Source organism: Dendrobium catenatum, unplaced genomic scaffold (genome assembly GCF_001605985.2).
Source record: "Dendrobium catenatum unplaced genomic scaffold, ASM160598v2 fragScaff_scaffold_156, whole genome shotgun sequence".
Lineage (NCBI taxonomy): Eukaryota > Viridiplantae > Streptophyta > Magnoliopsida > Asparagales > Orchidaceae > Dendrobium > Dendrobium catenatum.
Window position 1 is genome coordinate 5,909,114 of NW_021318618.1, and position 14,311 is coordinate 5,923,424.

Consider the following 14,311-nt stretch of genomic DNA (forward strand, 5'->3'; position numbering starts at 1 on the left):
ATGGAAAAGCTTGCGAGCTTTGTCCGTCTTCTTTCTCGTCCCCTCCGGAAATCTTGCGAGCTCTTTCCAACCTTTCATCTTGGCTTCTAATCTCTTCGTCTCTTCCAAATGCAGCAACTTTATGGTGTCTTTGGTTTATGAGTCAAAGTTTGTTAACTCGTAATTTTGTGTTTTGTAATTTTTTTCTTTTTAGTTTTATTGTAAGAGTTTGTTCTTCCTTTTGTTCTCCCTCATCTTAGTCGCATCTTCTTCTTTATTCGTGATTTAGTGGGTCGTTCGGGTCAATCTCATTCGTGCGGGCAAGGGGTATAGGCTCCCCTATATTTCTTGCCCCCACCAGTAGCAGAAAGGTGATTCTGGCGTCAGGAAAGTGGACAGAAGCTATTTTTATAAAGCTTCCGACTGGCAGCCTACAGAGACAGCAAGCAGGAATTCTACTAAAAACAGGTAGAGAAACAACAGAACTTGGAAACAAGCAAAAGGACAAACAAGAAAACAGAAATGTGCAGGAAAATAGATGAACGAACTGTGAGAATCGAACCGGATCTGGCCAGTTCAACCGAACCGGACAGTTATTAATAAACCTCAGGCAAACAGGAGCGGACACGAACAGGGGGCGGAAGGCTAGGTAGACCGAACGCTTGCAAAGAATGGATTTGGGTAAAAAGGAGTGAATGATTGCTTTTGAGGATAAGATCTAACAACTCCTCTTAACTCCTTTCTCATTTTTATCTCTAAAAAAGTAAAGATTGGGAAGAAACAAGAAGAACGACCGAAGGAAAGAGGGAAGGAGGTTTGTCGACTTTTCTTTTTCATTTTTTGTTATAAATTCTCTTGTTTTACTTCATCTAAAACAAGTGGTAATTGCATAAGGGAAGAATAAGAGATTGAAAGCGAGGAGAAAGGAATTTGGGAGAGAAATAAGGATTTTGGGAGTTTGAGGAAGTTCCCATTTGTAAGCGAATTTCTTATTGCATAATTTTATTTAAATTATGTTATTGAATCACTTTTTTTTTAATGAAAGATATATTCAAGTTGCAGGAGTTCGTTTCAACAAAGACTCAACAAAGAAAGAAAGAAAAATTTTATAAGGTAATTTCATGTGGAAGAAATCAAACATTTATAGAGACATTCAAATTGGGATTTAAAGGGAGAGACTAAGTTGCAGGAGTTCGATTCAACAAAGAAAGAAAGGAAATTTTTGTAAGGTAATTTCATGTGGAAGAAATCAAACACTTATTGAGACATTCAAATTGGAATTTAATGTTAATTAAATATTTATGTTATTGTGAACAGTTGAAAGAGTTTCAATACCAAATGAATATTGGAAGAGGAGAATCAAAGTGGATAATTATAATTATAAAAATCGAAAACGACATTATTAGGTTGTCGCGCGCTTTTCAAAGCACCGCGATGAAATTAAGTGAGATTTTCAACGTTAACGGAATTTAACGAAAATAATTTTAGAAAATCCTACGCGAAATTCTGATCGTTTTGGTATAGAACACTTATACCTAATTTAGCCTATTTTAGAAATTAAAATTTAACAAAGTTTCGTAATGACAATTTTACCCCTCATATGTATTAAGGCCAAATCCAATTAAGGGTAGTATGGTAATTAGCGAACCCAAATTCTCCCTAATAGAGCAAACCGTCCCTTCTCCCCCTCTCATTTCACGCGTGAGGGACGAACCGAGCGGAACGAACACGGACGGGCGTACGGCATGGCTTCCGCGAGGACTTTCCGGCGACGATCTTCCGGCGAAAATTTTAGGTCAAATCGAAGAGGACGACGAGAGGGTTACTCCGGTATGATTATTTTCAAACGAATCCCTCTCGATCTCTTGATTTTTGGAAAAGAAAATTTTAGGTTTTATAGAATTTTGAAATTCTTTCCAAATTTCTTTAAGAAACCTTTAGGGAATGATTAGGGAAGCATGTTAACGGTAGAAACGATGTTTTTGGAAGACTTTTTGGAGATTTGTAAATTAGGGTTTTTCCTAATCTATGATTTTAAGAAAAATCTTTTTACAATTCTTGTTCCTTAAGGCATAAGAAATGTTTTAATGATAAAAATTTTGATATTTTAGAAAAAAAAATTATTTTTCTTAATTTCCTAAATTATTTAATCCGAAAATTTAACATATAATTATTAATTATATGTTTAGGAATATTTTTAGAGCATGACATTGATAAAATTTTGACTTATGGCTTTCCAACAATTAAGTAATTAATTAAATCCGAAAATTTATGTTATTTTAATCAAAAATCTATTAAGCATTTTAAGAAATAGTTAAATGGAAATAAACGGGTTTAACATTAGACTTAGAATTAGCCTTAATGAAATATGGAATTATGTGCATGTTTATTTTATTCCTAGGTTGTAATCATTAAGGGTGGAGTGGAAGACTTGTGTCGAAGCGACGTGTCGTACTTGGTTTGAGGTAGGTACTCATGTTTTTAATAAAAACTTCATGGTTTTGTTTTGTTCTGTTCTAACATTCAATGCAATTGATTGAAAAGTTTTATATGACACGAATTCATGAATTTTTATTTTTATGGCAATACGAATGTTCAAGTCTTTTATTTCATGAATTTAAGAAGCTTCATTCTTATGTTTTAAAAAATAAATGTTTTATGCCTTATACATCATTTTTACTACTGTTTTTCACATGCATATGAATGAAAAGTAATATATTAGAAGAATGTGCATGCTGATGCGGAGTGCCCAAAATGGTAAAGGAAGGCTCGTAGAGCCAATGGTAATGGTGGCTTGTAAAGCCAATGGTAAAGGAGGCTCGTAGAGCCAATGGTAAAGGAAATGGCCAAATTTTGACTGAGTACCTGATCAGTACCAAATTACGGGCACATCCGAGACGGGTGTTACTAAAACATTATGCATAATATGTATTCTTTTATGTTCTCTTCAAATTATGAAAATATATATTTAAGTAAAAAGGATAAATGAAAGATATTACATCAAGGAAAGAGGTTAAGAAAATGTTTTTTTTTATGCACTGATACGAGATAACATAAGCTTGACGATCTTTTCATGTTTTCATATGAAACTGTTTTATGTTAGTTTTATGTAAATTTTTATTTAAGGACATGAATTACCTGCTGAGCGTTGGCTCATTCCTCGTTTGGAAATCTTTTTCATGAGAGAAGTGATGGCTGCTCGACGACCTTATATGCATCATCGTATGGGACCTCAAGATGAAAGGTTCCTTTTTGTGTTTTCAGTTTGAGTCTTTGTATTTGTTTCATTGTAGTTTGTGAGTTTGAGGTTTATGTAATTGTGAAAGTTTATGTTATGATGATGGGTTTGAAAGTTTTATTGGTTATGAGACAGTTGATCAGTTTGTAACATTTGAGTTTGAAGTTTATAAGTGGCTCTTTCATGTATTTTGGGATGATATTTATGTTCTGACCTTAAGTTTTAAATGAAAATATGTTATGTATTATGCTCTTCCGTACGACCGACTGTTCCCGCCCCGATTTAATCGGGCTAGCCGGGCCGGGTCGTGACAATAATTGTGTATAAATTTTATTATTGTATTTTCGTATTCTCTTGAAAGGAATGTTTATGATAATGACATGTTATTACTATTATGTATAGACATTTTTATATGTTATTGTTAAATGTTTTGTTTAAATTATAAAAGTGAGGTTTATTTATCTTTTGATATTATTATGTGAAAATATTCAAATGAAAGATAAATGTATATGTAAAGGAAATAGATATATGATACTTATAGACATAAGAAAATAAGCAAAGAATTGTGAAAGAATAAAATGACCTATATGATAAACAAATGTATAAATGAACAGATAATAAAGGGAAAATGATATGTATGCAAAACTTACAGGAGTTCACCCCCGTATAGTACTAGCTGGAGAAATAATGTACCTATGCATGTAAAAAGAAAAAGGTTATGAAAAAGGAAAAAGAAAATGAAAATTGTTGTACCTTCGGTACATTTAGACGGTGCTCCTGTACAAATGAAAAAGAAAAAGGAATAAATATTAAATCTTTATAAATGTTATAAAAACTTGTGATATGATATGCATAAATGATTGAAATGAATGAAATAAAGATAAAGGGGAACGAATAAGAAGTATATTAAAGGCTATATGTATGGTATATTTTATTTCATGTTAATTGTTTAACAGTTACCCACTGAGTTTACTTTGTAAACTCATTCCATTAAATAAATGTTTTAAGATACCAAAGATTTGAAATGACAGAAAAGGAAGAGTTCGTCTATAGGAGACGACGCAACATTGAAAACAGGTAAATTATGATTTGATATAAATGTTAAGTATTTGAGAATTAATTTTTTGTTAGTGGTTCTTCAGATGAAAAAAAACATTGAAGTTTTAAATATTGTATTGGTTATGTTTCTGAAATAATTAGACCCTATCGTCCGACTTTTTAGTTCCCGCCTCGTTAAATCGAGCATCCGGGCCGGGTCGTGATACGAACAGCAAAAAACTTTGAGAAATAGTGAACAGGAGACTGTTTTCTATAAGCATAAACTATTCTTTGAATCCAAATAATGGTGAGGGGAACTAAAAAATAGGCGTGGCATGAAAAAGGGAGGAAAAGAAACTACCTATTATCCCAAACTGCTCTTTGAATCACTCAAAAGCACACCGAATGAATTATATTGAACATCCAAACAACAAAGAGAACCTGGATGAAATTTTGAGGCTTAAGGAAGTTTCATATTGCATTTATTCATTTATCAATTGCTCCAAATGACTGTTAAACAGCTATTAATTATAATTGTTAATCTATATAAAAGATAAACATGAGCTTGAGACATTTTACATCAAGGCCTATAAATTAAACAAGTTAACTCAAACAGCAGAATGACATCAAGAATGAGAAAATGGCAAATGAAAACTGATTAGATTATTAAAACTTATTAGCTAAATTTTTCGGAGTCCCATTTGATTGGTTCCTCAAATTATCCACTGATCAAACAAACTGAACTCAGATAATACTTAAACTGACATAATTAAGAGAAATTACATCTTGAACTATGGAATAGAACACCATTGGGTAGCTTTCTGATGAATTTCGCTCCTCATCAAGATTACCTCCAAAGTCTGTGGTGAAAGGCTCACTTTTTACGTTGTTTGTTTCAAGAGTTTTACCATAATTTAACCCCTTTTCAGCATTGACCTTCCATTTCCCTGTTTGAAAACTGGTATAGTATTAGTACAACGTGAAAGGATGGCAAGATATTCAGTTAAAAATTGGTACCTTTAGCTATAATAGACCATTTTATGATACTTGTTTTACTTAAAACTTTATGATGGTAATGATATCCTCCGCAAAAGATTAAACCCAACTTGACCAAAAACAACGTCATCATTTCAAGAGATAGCATCGAAATGAATATGTGCTAATTGTCAGGAGGAAAAATAGCAGAACTCGGAACAGCTAGAAATATGCTCTCAGGACAGCTCTAGCAAAATAAAATGCATCTATTGAAGATTTCTTGATCTATCTATGAATTGGTTGATATAGAAATAATTATTTCATGGCTGTCACCATATTGATTTTCTCGTAATATTGTTTGGGTAAATTCAATATCTCCAGCCAAAACTTATTGAGTTTGTGGTTTATTTCATCTGTTTCCGCAGAGGCACATAGATTATCAAATAGATACCTCTTGGACCCTCATAGTTTCAAATTCACTAAAATTTACAAAATTAGCTCCAGAAAGAAAATTCTCAAAAATAATATTTCACTAAAAAAATGAATTATGAAATCTAACAAATTGAAATTTATCCAGAATATCATAGGGAAAAAGGTATTATTTAGAAAGAGAACGGAAATTTTAATCAACTTGTTACATCCTTGCAATAACCAAAGATTGAGCACACCTTTGTCAAACTTGCATTGAAAAAGGGTACATGAGGCCAAAGGTCGTAGGCTCCAACGTTTTAAAGATGAACTCCTGAAATCCATTACAACATATAATATTAGAATAACCAAATACAAAGATTTTTGCAGGAAATTGCATTATTGTCGTTAAAAAGAAAAAGCCTTTCTTTAATGCACTGAACAATTATAAATTCTGCAAAACTTGCACGGCCTCATAAATTCCGAATAAATCTATTCATGCGTACAGGTAAGAATGCAGAAAACTGTGATAATAAAAATAATACTAATCAGTAAAAAAATAGTCCTAAATTAACCATAAAACTCTCAATAAACGGGACAGTTGTTAAATGTTAATATAGCTGGCATTAAGATGAATTTTCATTTAGATTATTCAAAGCAAGGAATTGCTAGCTAAGAATAGGCAATTGCTCCACCATCAGACAAGTAGTCGGACCCAGTCATTAATTTGCATCAATTTATCTTAAACGATGCTGATGTTGTAACTCATCATCTTTAGCCTTATGTCAACTGCATCCATTAGCGTTGACTACGAAAGGAGTTTAAAACTATTTTGCACAGATCTCTTTACCAAACTTCTAGCAATATCATTTTTTTTTTGTTTACCCCTTTTCCATCAAATTTGTCGGCATTAATATTATATATTCATCATATTAGTTCATATATGCCTAAATCAACTAAGTCTATTTTCACTATATTATCCTATAGGTGTTAATTCCACTCTCCTTCTAACATAATCATTTTAATCTATAATTCCTAAGTTGTCACCTAATTTGAACACTTAACTATCGCTGACATTTTTTATATTCTAATGCTTCAGTCCATTTAACATTGACGGTCAATTTACAATTTATAAAATTTACTTTTAATTCTTCATGGCATTATCATACTGCAAAGAACTTTTAATGTACTATATATTTCAACCACTCAATATTAACTGTAGAAGTTATATCTTCATCTATTTCTCCATTCTTCTATATAATAAATACAAGATACTTAAAAGTATCACGCCTATATCATTGATTCATTTCATCTTCCCCCATAAACTTCATAGTTATTTTATTGATCTTAGCCACTTATATTCTAAAATTGTATTGAATATTGTTTGTTCTCCAAGTGGTGTCTTAAATTTCTAAAGAGCTAGTCTTGATTTTCTTGTTCTCTCTTTGTGTTTTGTTTCAAGTTGCATACATCACTTTTGTAAGCACCTCTATAGTCGATACAAAAAAAGGATTAATGTTAATTCATCGCTTTAATAACTCGTGCATATCATTAACACACTTCTTTTAATTGCCAATAAATCAATTGTTTTGATACTTAGATCACATCCCTTCTCAAGTCAATAAAAAGAAATATGAACAAATTAATCATGCAGTGCATGGAACCAAATCTCCTCAACTATGTAAAACTAACATATGCATATTAAATTCAAGAAGGAGATCAGTAGATGCAATTTAACTACATTGAAGGCACTGCAACATGCCAAAAAAGCTTGAATTGTTGCAAAAGGCTCTATACAGAAACACGATCTCAACTATACCAAGACATTTAGCTAGTGGCCAAAATAATGACAATTAGAATCCTTACGATAATTGCTCTTACATGAAATTGGCCAGTTCATCAACTAGACATCTCAAATGCCTTCCTTCAGAATTCTTTGACAGAGACAACTCATATAATGCAACCTCATGGTTCTATCGATCCGCTTCACCCACCACGTTTAATTCTTTAAAAAGGCAATATATGGTCCCCACCAAGCCATGCGCAAATGATTGCAACCTTCACAAGGCACCTTCAACAATTAGGCTTCCACCAGAACAATGCCAACCTTTCCTTTCCCTTAGATCACCAAAATGAGGTAACCTTATATATTATAATCTATGTTGAAGACATCTTGTTCACAAGAAAAAACAACGAAACAATGGTTGCTATCTTACAAAATTTTCAAAAGCAAATTCCATATGAAAGATCTAGACTCAATCTCAGTGTTTCTTAGCTTGTAAGCTCAGCAAACATCTCACATCCTAAACTTAAATTAGACAACTTATGCCCATCAAATACTGGATAGAGTCAGGATGTGAAGCTGCAAATCGATCTTCCTAGCACCTATATTTCTCAATCCATCCCTCTCAACAAATTCTCAATATCCATTTGCTCAACCTGAGCTCTGCCTTCACCTTGCAAATTCTCTGCAATATCTTACCATTACTCACCCATATCTTGCTTTTATCGTCAACAGAGTGTGTCAATCTATGCATCATCCTTTAATCAAAATTATCTTCTTATCAAACTAATCTTGTGGTATATAAAAGGTACACACTCCCATGGCCTACTAATTCACCACACATACCTTAATCTATACGCCTTCACAAACTTTGATTGGGCAAGAGACACAACAAATTGCAAGTCCAATATAAGATACTGTGACTTTCTGGGACACACCTTAACATCTTAGAGTGTGAAAAAATAGTCCATGGTACCTAGATCATCAACTAAAGTACAATATCGAGCATTAGCTACTACTGATATTGATATCATCTAGATCAAAAGATCACTCTACAAGCTTAGCATCTACCTTTCCTTGCCAACACCCCTCATTTGTGACAATGTCTCAACCGTCGCTCTTGCCAACAATCATATCTTCCATGTTCGTAACAAACATATTGAGGTCCATCATCACCTTTATTTGGGAATGCATCAAGGATTGTACTATTATAGTCCATCAAATCAATTTGCAAGACCAGCTTGTGGATCTATTCACAAAAATGCTATCCCCATCTACAACACAAGCTAACATTCCAAGATTGACCAAGACCATGGGGGGAGGAGATAACAGCATCATGTATTCCAGAATATTCACAAAGCCATCCGCACAGAACACTTGTTGGCTTGTTGCCGTGGAAGACCATCCTATATTTTTATTCTAAACCGTTCCTGACGCCTTGGAACATCATTGTGCCAAACAACCTCTATATATACATAGCAAGATATTACACAACAGGCAGTGGATGAAATACTATTTCAACTAGCTACCTCTATACATCTCTCTACTCCTCTGTTTATTATCATTTCTAGTTTTCGTTTTTCCTGATGCTGTAAAGCCCACATCTCAGGCTAAGTGGCTAGTCATAATATAAACACGAATGAACAAGCCTCTTCTACAAGGAATTTTAGTAAAATAATTCAGAGAAAATTGCTTGTATTTTACAACTTTCAAGATCAGCTGCAATACCCATGGTGCCAAAAAATGACATTTCTGGATCTCTTGCAGAATTTGAAGTATTCCTGCATTTCTAGTTCACTCGAGCACACAACTTCCTCCTACAGGAACGCTGTACATGGCATGGTTGAAGATACTAAACATAACCGCAAGGAAAACAACCGCAGTTTGAACGGTATAGCCGGCAACTGAGGAGCAAACCCACCAGAAATCGCAGCGTACAAAATGGCATTGCATAATCTTCTAAAGAAATAGCAAGTTCAAATCCCCTTGAATAGTCATTAAAGCTTTCAAATACCGTTATCATCCATATCAAAGGTCATCAGATTCAAATCGAGGGAAAAGGAATCAGATTAAACCACAAACGGTGATTCTAATCCAACAACCATCCTAGGTTTACCTCCGTAGCGCCGCTGCATGAGTTTGAGTGGATGCGACCACGAGAAGGCACGGAGAGCTCCTTGATACCGCACAATGCATCTGAACCACCATCACCATAATACCTGCAAGGGTAGGATTGAGAGCCGAACCTCGACACGCGAACTTCGAAGAATGCGACGGGGATGGAAGCGGAGAAGAGCGAGTGGACGGCCTTGGAAGTGAAACCATGTGATGCTAAATTGATTTAAAAAATACAAGATAGGCAATGTTTGCAATCCATTGAATACTTTTTCTAACACGTGTTTTAATTAATTATTTGAATATTGATAAATATGAAAATTCATCTCCTCAAACATTTGAATTAAAAAAATTTAGAATAAAATTTTAGATTATCAAAAGGCCATTCATAGTCAACTTATAAGTCTAACTCTCTAAGCAAACGTGTTAATGAGATAAATTAAATAATTTCAAAAGAGTTGTGATGTGAGTCACAATAAAGATTCTAAAGGAAGAAATTTATAGCTCGTTATGCTAGAACTTGACATCCATCATCGATAACAGGTTCGATGTGCATCGTCGACGCTAACATTTAAGCATGACATCGCCCTCAAAGTTGATGATTATTATCAACACTAAGGTTGACCCAAAGGACAACACCCGTCCTCTACACTAAAGTTGACGTCCACCACCAACACTATGGTCGAGGCCCACTGTCGACACTAACATCAATGCTCACCACCAACACCACTATCAATGCTTGAAGTTGCTAATAGACTCAATTTCTCCCATTGACATAAACATGCATGCTACCAACAATACTATCACAAATGTTTGTCGTCAACACCAAGGCGAATGTTGGTATTATTGGTCAATGGTCTTCTCTCTTATAAGTATAATGATCAAGTAGATCATTAATGATTCATTAATCATAATTCCAATACCTCAATGCCTCTCCTTCTTTTACAGCAAAATTAACCTTCCATTGTTTGCATCTATCATATTGTATCAATATTTTTTGTCAATTAAGGAGAAGTATATCTTTTGTAATATACAAGTGAAACTAATTGAATCATTTCAATTTGGTAGTTCATTGGTTTCTCGACTACCCGTGTTTTCCACCCAAAAAAAATATCTTATGTTATTTTATGAGCCACTCAATTTATTGTATCTATATGTATGCAAGATTTACACACAATGTTAAACCAATGAACTCAATTACCCTACCTTTTGTGAAATGTTTTAGCATACAATAGTATAGCACAATCTATGGGAAATGACTTTAGGCCAACCTTAAATAGATGCTTGAAAGGACATTTACATAAACATTCTAAGCACTATTATATTCTCCTTTGTTATTAATTGATGCATGAATTCTGTGAGAAGCAAGTTAAGATTTGGGGGAAACCTTTGTACACTCGTGATAACAACAAGTGCACAATTGTAGCCAAGCAATGCCTTCCTTTTGTCATCCACTAATGTATTAGCACTATAGAAATCATGTCAATATTGGGAAAGCAAACTTAATTTGTTGTAACCTCAAAATAGTTTTAAAGTTAACTTTTCAAGATTTTGCATTCTGAAATCACATACTCTTAGAAGTCAATCTCAATTATACACTTGTCAAACATGCAACAAGTGATCTCACATCTTCTGAGCCATTTTGGTGGGGGTTCTAGGGGAGAATATTAGAAATTTATTTGGACACCTAGTCATGAGTATTGCGTGACGAGTGGAGTGAAGTATGAGTGAACCTACAACATATGACGCCCCAAGATCTAAGGTATAAGAATTATCTATTATATCTCTTAATTAATTTAACAGAGCCACTAATGTGTGGCATCACAAGATCCAAGATGAAAGAATTGCCTGTTATATCTCTTAATTAATGTACTAGAGCCACTAATCTCCATTTCCTTAAATAAAAATCAGCAAAAGCAACCATATAGACCAACATATTTTTCTATATTCACCATTTATCCAAAATTCATTTATAATAGTTAGAAATTCAATCAATACATCAATCTTCTTTTAATACTTCTGGCTATAAAAGAATACAATATAAACTATAGAAATTTAAATCTAAAAAGCATAATTAACCTCACTCCATGGGATATTGATCACTTCCTAAAAAATATATAAAAATCTTGTAATGAATTAATAGCTTAGTAGGTTGCTAGAACCTACAACTGCAATCAATACAAGTACTTTGCATTTAATCATTCAATTCAAATCAGCACAAAATTGTAGCAATATGAATAAGTAGCAGAATATCATGTATATCATATATTACATATATATCATATACCCTTATATAAAGTTTATCAATATTATTTGTTTTGGCATATGATTGTATCAGTTGTGTATTATATCATATTCATATCATATTATATCATATCACTTACGCAATTTATCATGTATGCTTATGTCATTTACATATATAAGCAAGACAATATATTTAACTATTTATGATATTTTTCTGCATCAAGTTCAAGCCAAACCTATAGGAATCAATATCAACCATGTTAGTGTAATTACTAGGAATCAGTCTCATTACATATCACAAGTCATATGGCTTTCAAATAAGAAGTCTTCACTTCATGTCAATCGATGTATCATTTCATATCAGTCAATCTTCTTATGCCTCCTTTTTCATATTATTTGGGATTACACAAAAAATCTTATTTAAAGAAAAGCATGTCGATCCACCCTCCGATATAAGATAGCATGTCTCTAGCCAACCTGAATCAATCAATCATTTCCAGCAAGTCTTTTTTACTTTTACACACATTACATATCATGTATATTAAAATAATAGACATCATATATATAACTTATGCAATGATCATAACATATTAATCCATCTTATATATACTCTCTCTCTCTCTCTCTCTCTCTCTCTCTCTCTCTCTCTCTCTCTCTCTCATATATAGTCCCCAATCTCAATCAAGGGGCAATCAACTTTGAAGTGGATTCAATTTAACTTCTTCTATTACAAATACCTCATCGAGGATTTTTTTGACAAAAACATAGGACAAGCCAAAAAGCCCTGATGGATTTCTTTTTGCCTCTCCCACCATAGGTTAAGTTCATAAGTAATATATACCAAAGCTAACAACCTAAGGAAAGACAAATTTATTAGATAATTTTTGGATAACCCTCCCCATGATGAACTGTAATTCATAGTTAGAGGGGATACGTTAGTTATGAAAATAAAAAAAAAAAAACCCCATTTAAGGCGTGGAAATGAAGAAGCCTCGAATGATAACTAGCGTTGGACAAAGTCCTCATAATAAAGACTCTATGAGGACAAGAGGTCAATATGGTCTCCCCTTAGAACTCCTGTAAGCCACTTCAATAATATTATTTGTATTCAATAACTAGTTGAACTTAGTCATTATTTGTCAAAACAAGTTAATTAGTATTGTTCTATTAGAGGTTTACACTTGCAATCTTTTATAATGGATTCTTACTTATTCATGGTAGTTCAAAAATAAAATGATTTTGACCAAAAATTATCTATAGTTTACTGTTTTCAAGTCTCGTGGCGTCATAATCTATCACATCTTGGCATCAAATTTGTCACTCGAGCACCGCATCGTTCATAAGTTAGTATTGTCGCAACATAGCTGTTGTAACTTCCAAATGACACAATTTACCAGTGAAGCGACATGATTAGTCACTAAATAACTATTCCATATCAGCAAGCGTCACAGCGGTGCAGAAGTTCCAGTGTCTTTGCCCGCAACCAACACTACTTTCAAGCGCCACAGTACCACTTGCATTTATTGTATTTTCGTATAAATAGTAATGATGTTATATTTGTAAGGGAGTTCAATCATTTGTTTAATTTCAATATTTTTCATATTACTTCTCTAGATCTCTCTTATAGTCAATTCTAAGGGAGATAAGAGAAGTGCTAGATACAATCATTAGAGTATTTTAGTTAATGTTTGTTTGAATTATTTTGTACCTTAAGGAATGAGTGTAGAGCATATACATTGATCTTTCCTTTTGATATCATTCACTTGTAATTTTGTTCTTCTATGATTTTAATGAAAATGAGTTTGCTTATATTTTCTTTTACGTCTAGCTAATTCTCTAGTTTGGATTGATGATGTAGAGAACATATTAAGTACTAATAAACATTCTTATGTTATAAATTTAGATGATATTGTTAATATTTTTTTGTTCTTTATTTAATGTTCATAGTGGGCATATATGTAGTTAAAATCTAGAGTGATATTTAGCCTTGGAAATATTAATGCAATAATAACTAGGAATTTTGAAATAGTATGTTTGTATGCCTAGACATACATGAGATATAAAATATGCTAGGTTCTTAAGGAGATGATATAACTGTATGTGGTCAGCATATATCTTTTTCACCCCTACAAGCTTGACAGAGATCTAGAGAAGCATATGATCTAAATCATATTACAAATAAAAATTTCATTATGAAAGATATGCAGTTTACATTCATCAATAAACAAACAACAAATAACAGCATCAAGACTTTGCTCCACTACGTAGGGTCGGCTACATGAATCTTTTTTCTCCATTGTGTCTTGATTAAAGCCAAATTCTCATTTAAATCTAATAAGGAAAGATCGTTTATAATATTCCCTAACCATGTCTTTTTTATGTCTATCTCTACCTTTCTTAACATAAGTCAAATCTAATACCTCAATTTCCTAACCGGATCATCGGAAGTCTTCCGTTTCATGTGACCAAACCAAAATGTCCTTTATTTTTATTATTTCATTCAGAGATTGAATCTCCATAACCAATATTTT

The 14,311-nt window shown here is 33.0% G+C and overlaps 1 protein-coding gene and 1 long non-coding RNA gene across 8 annotated transcripts in view; both read right to left on the minus strand.

Annotated features, from left to right (window-relative positions):
* LOC110108225 (putative ion channel POLLUX-like 2) overlaps window positions 1-9,665 on the minus strand; it is a gene marked incomplete at its 3' end in the record, with an annotated part of 34,919 nt that extends 25,254 nt beyond the window's left edge. For 2 of the 7 annotated variants that reach the window (XM_028692226.1, XM_028692214.1), the window contains 4 exon segments: window positions 3,868-3,994; window positions 5,039-5,213; window positions 5,899-5,972; window positions 9,538-9,605. Coding sequence is in view for 1 of the 7 variants with exons in the window: in XM_028692213.1 (XP_028548046.1) it covers window positions 5,039-5,202; window positions 5,899-5,972; window positions 9,538-9,635 (336 nt within the window). 7 annotated transcript variants of the gene reach the window in all.
* On the minus strand, window positions 9,033-9,531 carry LOC114578765. The gene is made up of 2 exons (XR_003699724.1): window positions 9,343-9,531; window positions 9,033-9,249 (listed from the first exon to the last, which is right to left on the minus strand). It is a non-coding gene; the product is annotated as an uncharacterized LOC114578765 (long non-coding RNA).
* Window positions 9,666-14,311: the final 4,646 nt, after the last annotated feature.